The sequence below is a fragment of the Rutidosis leptorrhynchoides genome, unplaced genomic scaffold (assembly GCF_046630445.1).
Source record: "Rutidosis leptorrhynchoides isolate AG116_Rl617_1_P2 unplaced genomic scaffold, CSIRO_AGI_Rlap_v1 contig21, whole genome shotgun sequence".
NCBI lineage: Eukaryota > Viridiplantae > Streptophyta > Magnoliopsida > Asterales > Asteraceae > Rutidosis > Rutidosis leptorrhynchoides.
In genome coordinates, this window is record NW_027266458.1 from 24,104 (window position 1) to 33,433 (window position 9,330).

General features: G+C 28.9%; 1 protein-coding gene across 1 annotated transcript; it reads right to left on the bottom strand.

Annotated features, from left to right (window-relative positions):
- Nucleotides 1–1,255: 1,255 nt before the first annotated feature.
- Nucleotides 1,256–6,595, bottom strand: LOC139881921 (agamous-like MADS-box protein AGL12). The gene is made up of 7 exons (XM_071866316.1): nt 6,414–6,595; nt 6,072–6,165; nt 2,119–2,180; nt 1,923–2,022; nt 1,790–1,831; nt 1,515–1,556; nt 1,256–1,348 (listed from the first exon to the last, which is right to left on the bottom strand). The coding sequence occupies exons 1-7, from the start codon at nt 6,593–6,595 to the stop codon at nt 1,256–1,258; spliced, it is 615 nt and encodes a 204-aa protein (XP_071722417.1).
- Between the last annotated feature and the right edge of the window lie 2,735 nt (nt 6,596–9,330).

Consider the following 9,330-nt stretch of genomic DNA (forward strand, 5'->3'; position numbering starts at 1 on the left):
CAAATATTATATAAAAGATAATTATTTTAACTCTATATTAATTATAATTATTTTGATTATATTTCAAAATCTACCATCCTAAAATTAAAAATTTATTTTATTTTAAAAAAAATATAGCAAAAAGTAAGAGTTACATATCAAGATTTGATTTCATAATAAAATTTATAATTGCATGTAATCAATTTAGTTGTTCCTATTGCTTGAAAAATAAGATATGCCCGTTTTAATTCAGAATGAAAAAAAAATAACAGATTTTTATTAGGAATAATAGTTTAAGAAAAAATAATATATATTATAATTTGATTAGGATTAATTTTTTTAATAATATACCCGTTTGAATAGGAAAAAAAATAGACATGTCCGTTTTAATTAGGAATAAAAATGAATATAATGAATTCTAATTAGGAAAAGTTTTTTAATAAGAAATTTAGAAAAAAAATATAGTTTATTATAATTTTATTGAGAATAATTTTTTAAATAATAGATAGGAAATTGATTAGGAATAAAATTATTATATTAGGAAAAAATAATTGGTAGAATTTTATTTGGAATCATTATATTTTTATTATATTTTGATTTCTTAATTAGAATAGGAAAAAAATAATATCAAACAAAGAGAAGAGAGAATAGAAATCTTATTAGGAATAAGTAAAAAAAATATATATATATATATCATGGACTTAAAATTGCAACTTGAAACCTAATTAAACTCAAAGTTCTAAAATACATGTGTCAAATTAATATTCGTTAATAAAACCCTATCTATCGAATATTAATTTGACAATAAATTTACAATTAAATTTGCAATTAAAATCGATTTAAAATTAAAAATTTCACTATTATCTATAAAATTTCAACAAAACTAGATTTCCATTAGAATATTGCATAGTATAATTGTTTGTCCGCAAGATCATTATACAATTCATATAATTGTTTGTCCAAAAGTTTGAATTCAATATTCGGAAGTTGAATGTTTTCCATTCGAATAATATATATGTATGAATATTGATAAATATCGACTCATCCAAAACATCAAATCTTATAAAGTTAATAAACGAAACCTACTTGTTTCATAATGGAGTAGGAAACTCCTGCACCATCCGTTTATTAATCAGCACACAAACCATAGTACGTAGTATTTATGTTTTTAGGATCATACATTCGATGCATCCCATAAATAGGACGAATTATTGCAGAAATTACTAGATAGATCATTTGTAATTGCCATTTAAATAAAGAGATAGCTGATATATCCTTAAAATTGAAAGATGTCATTGTCAATAGTCAGGGGGTACTCAATACTAATACTCCCTGGTCCGAAGTCAGTATATCCTATGTTCTCTTCAATCTGCGCCGAAAGGAAATATCAATATATATATATATATATATAATCTGTTAATAATTTTTATTATTTGAAAAATTAAAGAAAAATTCCTTAGTAGATATGGCTTACGAGGTATATATGTTTATTCTCAAATTACATAGTCAATTTTTGTGTACACAGAATATTTTACCTTATCTTGAAGATGCTTGTTCGTGGCTTTCAGTATTCCTTCCTGCAATACCAAAAAAAAAATTAAAATCAGTATTCATGCTAAAGAATAAATAAAGATCATCTAAGAAATCAAGCAACTATCATATATATACCCAGACCTAAATTTCAAGCAACTAAATTCATGGACGTTGCATTTGACCAACAAGATCAACTATATTGTATTGTGAAATTCAGAAAATAATATATATGTATATATATGTATTATGTAATTTAGATAGTAAATGGCTAGCTGACCTTATTCTTCAGCAGCTGTATCTCTTGAAACATGATATCCATCTGTATATATTATATAATCCGAAAAGTCATAAATATAACCAAATTAAAATAAATCCTATTAATTCTGAACAAAAAATTATATAATTTGTACCTTTGCAGAGCGAATATGATAAATCCAAATTTCAAGCTGTTTTTCAAGAGCAAGTAACTCGTCCAATGTCATTAGGCCAGATCCTCCTCCAAACATATACCTGTGTGATGCCCAAAAGCTATAATTTGGACTAATTTGGAATGAATTAATAGCATATCGAGAGAATATTATTGAATATAGGACATTTCGTACGTACCTGATACCCTTCTGAAGAATTTCGATCTCCTGTTTCAGTGAATTGATCTCTTCTTTTGGATCCTGATGGTTATATGTCGTGCATTAATATTACTTGAATGTCAATATATATATACATAGTTGGAATTTTCCTAATGTAGAATAATATTATAACAATCAATTGATGATTGACTATATCATTTACATGTTGATTGTGAGATCTCTGATCTCTTGCTTCAGACATATATATTCGATCATGCTCGTGTTTATTCATGTCATTAGCCATGTTTAATTACATTCTATTCCTAACAACGCACAAGAAAATTAGTAGAAGAAGAAAACATTCAATTCACGATGAATGGATATCAAAATTTCACTTCAATCTTTTCAATAGATAATGAACAAGTCAATTGGATCGATAGATCTTTTGTTACAACCCAGTTATTAATTAATTAGACGTAGAAATTTAATTAATCAATTTCATACGTGCATTCATCATATAAAAATACGTATGATTAGAATAAAACGATATTATGACTTATACCTTATATTAAATATTAAAGATTAAATATATATAACGACTGTTTTATAAGTTATTAAACTTTGAGGATTTATTGGTGATTGGTGGAAACTTTAAGTTTCCACCGACTCAAACCATTATTTATGTTTAAAATAAAAAAAAACAATAACAGAAAGAAAGGAAGAGAGAAAACGGGAGAGAGGAAAGAAAGGGAGAAAGTGAGGGAAAACAAAAACAGTTTTGTATACTATATTTCGGGTTATTTTTTATCATGACAAATTCGACTATATGGCATTTATTATATATGTACAGAAAGATTTATATGTCTACTTTATTTTTTTTCAAACAGTTCTTAAATTGGATTTTTGTGAATTAAATTATGTATTTTTGAATGATGGAAGGTCAGTCTGATTGGGTAACTCTGCTGCTGATGATCTATATTTCGTGATTTTTTTAATCCTGTTAAACTCATCAATTTCGCATGTATTATATATGTATGAAAAGTTACGTATGTCTAGTTTAAAATGGTTCAAATTTCTTGTCAATTGGATTTTTAGAGGTTGAGTTATGTATTTTTGAATGATAGAAGCTCAATCTGATTGAATTACTGATTTGCTGAGGCTCTGTATTTCGTAATCTTTTTGACTATGATAAACTCATCCATTTGGCATGTATTATATATGTGTGGAAAGTTATGTATGTCTACTTTATTATTCTTCAAGCGGTTTGTCAATTGGTATTTTGTAGCTTGACTTATGAAATTTTGAATGTGGGTATGTCATGCTGTGTAGAACTAGCAAGTTTCGTGACTTTGAAAAATTCATAATAAATTCAATTAATGGAACTAGACCTTGAAAAATATACCTTTAGAAAGATAAATAAGTCTCCTCTCAATATCTAAAATTGGTTTATTAATTGGTTTGTTGTGTGAATAAATGAGAATTATTTTGAGTAAATACACTCACCCTGAAATTTCTGGTTGTGGAAGTGTTGTAAAACTTATTGTGATGTGTTTCCAAATGAAAATTGTGTGCATTCAACATGACATTTAAGTTGCGTTTCATGCATTCATGACATCTTATAAGGATGTATGGGAATCGGTATGAATTAAGAGAAGTTGTCATAACGTCTCTAACTACTTTAGGTGACGTAGTTCGGGTTGGAAAATGCGAGTAAGCGATCGAGTAGTAGCGTACGAGCGGGATGTTTTTCGACATAGGAGTTGCGTCGCGGAGAAGGTAAGTACCCGATACATTGTATACTACTATAACGGTTCTCTAATAAACCGTATATCTATGGTGGGTAAATATATATATATATATATAAATGTGCTTGGAAAATATGTTTGATGAATTTGGTTGTGGAAACTAATGATCGCGTATCGATTTGATTATTAAAACAATATTTCGGGCTTGGTTTGATAAAATATAATTAGTGAATTGATATTTCAAGCTTTCACTAATTGACTTTAAACCGTTTTATCCATGAATTTCATATTAATTAATGAAAATTGATTTTTTTAAATGATTTGAGAAATGCTTGATAAATAACTTGTGGAAATTAATTCGAATTTATTGGTGTAAATGAATTTCATATAAATTCTTGAAAATCGATTTCGATTAAGATTTTGAGTTTGGATTCGAGATGATTTCTCGAACGGAAGTATAAATACTTCCTCGGGCACATGTGTAGGTTATGGCCATAGACCGAATTTATTGAGGAACTATCTAGTTTTGGGTTCCTGTCATTTCTAGAGTGACATTGGTAACGAGGACGTGCCCACGGTGAGGTCGAGGTTGGCTTTGTGCTAACCAAAGCCAAAAGACTTGGAGACGGATCGTTACCGTTTCCGTAACGATGACGGGCCCGCGGTGAGGCCGATGGTTGCGCACCTAAGCCAAAAGACGCGGTAAGGTGTATCGTTACTGTACCTAGACAGGATCTAGATACCACGTGCCAACCGACCGACTTGGGTAAATGTCAGAGTTTCCCTGGTTTAATAAACCATTTCGATTTTACTCAATTCTGCCTTGATAAAAACTATTTTAACTGGTTTGGATTTTAAATCGATAAGTCTGCGTTTTAAAGCGGATTTGGTTTTGTGAAGTCTGAACTATGATGAGATTTGATAAAAATATAAATATATTCATTCCGCGTATTCGAGATAAATGCTTAGTTGGTTTCGATTTGGCGAGTGTCAGGCTAGTGGATTTTGGTAATGGTCTTCTGGTTGTTTGGATCTTTGTTGGTTTGTGTTTTAGTTTCGAGAAACCTTTAAACTTTCTTGGGTTCATTTGAGTGTCGGGATGTTGAGTTTTGGAAAAAATATATATAAAGATATTAACATTGTTTTAGGAAGAAATCGAGTTTGTAAAATATCTAATCGATTTCGAAACTTCTTTGGGTGTATAATTTATTAGTCTATCTTTATATCATTATATTTTGTATTTGGTGCTTACTGAGTGCGTTGTCACTCATCCAAATACTACTTACTTTTTCTTGCAGTGCATAGATTAAGCGATTTGAGAAAACGCGGGAAGACTTCAATTTTCTTTTGTTATAAAATCTTTTATTAATTCTCGGATAGATGTAAACTCCATGTTGGTAGAGCTGAATTGTAAAAATATAAAGACTTGTTAAGTTATTCATTAAATTATACAGTAATTTAATACTTGTTAATTGAGAAATTGTATTAGGCCGGTCTTAATCTCAGGTCGAGGAGGTTAAGACGCGGTCACGGTTAGGGTGGTTTTCGGGTCGTGACATCTTTCATATGATCGTAAATGAAATCCTCAAAGAAACAAGGTCATTGGTTTTTCTACTGAAGACTGTATGTGCTTAGAGATACATTTTAGATTAAAATCACAAAATAATTCTTATTTATTCAGCCAACCAAAATATAGCTCAATGATTAAGAAAAGCGTATCTCATAATACTTCGGTTTAATTTGTTTCACGTTTTGAAATGGTTATTTTCAAAAAAACAATTCTCGTATATTTCTCATTTTTCTAACTTTTGAAAAAATAAATATATATATATCCAATTTTTTATTCTCTTTCAAAAAATAATCTTAAAAAAAAAAAAACATTTCAAAAGTCGAAATAAACAGGGGCTTAATTACGGTGAATTGTTTGCTTCATCGATCAACAATCGACACGTTACATATATATATATATATATATATATTTGAATAAATGTCAAAAACAGCATCTCATGCGCTCCAAAAACTTTATAGTTATTCAATACATGAAAGTGACTAGGACAATATTCTTTATGTACATGCACACTGCACTAAGTTATTATGGTGTCTACTATACTATCATCACAAAAAAAAAAATGGTGTCTACAATATACCAATATTGAGCTTCTGATCGAGGAAGACAGACATAAACAGTAATACTAATTAATTCACTTTCCAGAAATTAATTAGTGTATCAAAATTAACTATTACTTACCTGTTGAGTTTGCCTCGTATCGACGGCGCCTTGGTCGATCTGAGCACAGTGTGGGGTGGATTTTGTGTACTTCTCAATAAGCCCTTGCATGCTTCTACAAATGTTAAACATATTAATTAGACACGAAACAAATTACTACTCTCAACATATCAAAATATATGATATTTTTAAATTTTAAATTTATTCATCAATCTATGTATCTAGTCACTTTATTGTATACGCTTACATAAATTGATGAATGAACCTAAAAATCGAAAATATCATATATAATAATACAGAGGTGGTAATAATTAAAGTGATAAATAGAGAAATGATATAAAAATTAAGAAATAAATTATTTACCCTTTGGTAGAGAGTTCATAGATCTTTCCATGAGCGGAGAAAATGATTAGACCAATTTCAGCATCGCAAAGGATGGAAAGCTCCTTAGCCTTCTTAAGGAGACCAGCTCGACGCTTGCAGAAAGTCACCTGCCTGTGAACTGAGTTCTCGATCCTCTTCAACTGAACCTTGCCACGAGCCATATATGTATATTTATGAGATTGATTAATAACAACAAATTTATAAGTTAGTAGGAAATTAATTCGAAAAATTGATTAATTTCACGAATTAATTAGGTGAAAAATGAAATAATAGTTCTTAGGTGTGTACGAGAGAGTGATTTTTTCTGCACACAAGTTTCCACTAGTTTGAACTAGCTTCAAGTTGCTGCGTTTGACTAGAGCTAGCCTTTGTCTGAAGACTTAAAACAAAGATTGTCACTCTTTAGAATGGGACTTGAGAGTTTATATAACCCTCTCTTATTTTCGAACATCGCCTTTAATTAATTATTCCCTCCGTCTATCATACATAATAAGATAAAGTGAAAAATACATCATATTTTGATTTAAATAATATATGAGAGTCAACTATTTCAAGACTAAAAACACATGTATCGAGAGACGGGGAGTATTATTTAGATTTATTAATTAATTAGTGTGCAACTTTCTTTTACAGTACTTCATGCACCAAGTATATATATTTTGTTTAACCTCTTAAATCACTGCCCCATTTCTTTCTCCTTTTGCGTTTTTACACTTTTTAACGAACATCATATGGGCAGAGGTGGCGATGTGGCTGGTTCGAACCCTGAATCAAACTCGAACCAAGCCCCAATCAAACCCAAACTGAATTGGTCGATATGCAGAGTTTCGGTTCATGAACTTGACCGCAGTCAACAATTTATTTAATATTGGCTCAGGACCGGTTCTAAATATTGACGAATCTAAAGTGACAGGTCCGTTATTGATCGAATTAACTGGTGATTCATATGGTTTTGTGAAAAACTAAGTAATTTAATTATAATAGAAAACTTAAAGTTATATATAAAAATTTACTCTATATAATTAAATTTGTTACTCCATTATCAAAAAAAAAAATTTGTTACTCCATAATCAGTGGAGAAGCCATCTTGGTTAATGTGAACATAAAAAAATTGGAAAAAAGTAAATTTACGAAAAAAAATTACTACTCTCTTAGGAATAATATTTTGTTGTTTCCGTTAAATTAGGAGAGAAAAAAAATCTATAACTTTTAGAATTAAGAACTTGTTTAGTTATATAAAATTTTTAATGTTCGTATTTAAATTTAAGGTTATATAATTTTATTCAATGTCTTTTTATGATTCACAATTCTCAATGTAGAGTATAATAATATAATATTTTTTTATTATCCCAAACATAAAAAAGTATTAACATAGAAATAATTATAGTATTATATAAATTTTTTCTCTCTTATTAGACAAATTTTCATCGGTGGAAGCAGCAAAACATCTTTCTAAATTTACATACTAAATTAATTATCATTGGTGATAGATTGACAATTAAAGTAAGATTGTTAAAATGGGGAGTGTTAAATAGTGTTGATTGTTACATGTGTGGACAAGCTGTGGAATGTGTGTTTTCTATTGTGATATGGAAAAATGTAACTCCATTATGTGAAGTGCATAGAAGACCTGGTAATTGAGTTTAATAGATGTACTACTGGAAATCAAGACTGGCAAGCTCGAGAAGATTGGTGTTTGTTGATGTGGTTTATTACATTTGGTTGGAACGAAATAATGTTGTTTTTTCAGGAGTGAATGGCAGTTCTACAAGGGTGATTCAGAAGATAAGAAATATAGTGTTGTTGGCTGCAAATTGCAATAGTGATGTAGTTGATAGATTATTGAGTAAATGGTCTGTCTAATTTAATAGTTTTATGGTAATAGTTTTGGGATGTTTTGTATTGTGTATTTTGGATGTTTCCCGATGAATAAAACTTTACTTTCAACAAAAAAAAAGTTAAAAGAAAATAAATTTCTCTAACTATTGAAGTTATTTTGGCATAAAAAATTTTAAACACCAACAAATTTTATCCTATAACTTCGCCCACTATATCCATAATAACGGTAGTTCATAAAAAGTATATCAACCACACCATAATAATAGTTTACGGTCAGTTTACTAAACTATTGAACCGTATAAAACAGACAATTTTGACCATAACTTGAGCCAAATCGGACGGTGGCTACATCGACTCTAATCATGGACACTCTCAATTACGGATCCACTATAGATCTGGTCGGGACATTTGCTCCCAATAACTTAAAAATAAAAGTTAACTTTTCTACACAAGTAACTATATATATACTTGACCCAACTTAGATAGTCAGGATCCCACTCTGTCAAGCTCGAGGTATAGAATTCAATTCTGCTTGACCTCAATTTTTTTCCCTTTTTTACAAGGCTTTCGCTTCACCTCGATCGCCTCAAGTTTTTTCTTCTTTTACAAAGCTAAAGCCTTGAATACATATTTTATTCCTTCCATAATTCCTCCCATTATGAATGGTATTACATACTGTAATTACATTTGATTTATTTATACTATAATATTTTTTAGATAATCTCTGTTGAATCTTCAATTTATTTCTTATTTTAAGTTTTATGGTACAATTATAAAGAGATATATAATGAAGAATCTAATAATCAATATATATAATTTTTTTAATTATTATATCAATTTTTTTTCAAATTATCCTTAATATAAAAATATAAATGTTAAAGTTTCTTAAATCACAACTCATAATTTTTGAAATTTTTTATGTTTCCTTGGGTTCATATTTCAACATACTTTATTTGAATTAAAAGAATCCATTTTTATGAAATAATATAATATAATATTTATTAATTAATTTAATAGAGTTAAGTTTGATTTTATCTAAAAAGTTTATTGTGCGATT

Coding starts and splice junctions, on each gene's coding strand:
- LOC139881921 (XM_071866316.1), bottom strand. CDS start 6,595: ATGGCTCGTGGCAAGGTTCAGTTGAAGAGGATCGAGAACTCAGTTCAC. Junction 2,181..6,071: donor ATACGAGGCAAACTCAACAG/GTAAGTAATAGT, acceptor TATAACCATCAG/GATCCAAAAGAAGAGATCAA. Junction 1,349..1,514: donor ACAAGCATCTTCAAGATAAG/GTAAAATATTCT, acceptor CTTTCGGCGCAG/ATTGAAGAGAACATAGGATA.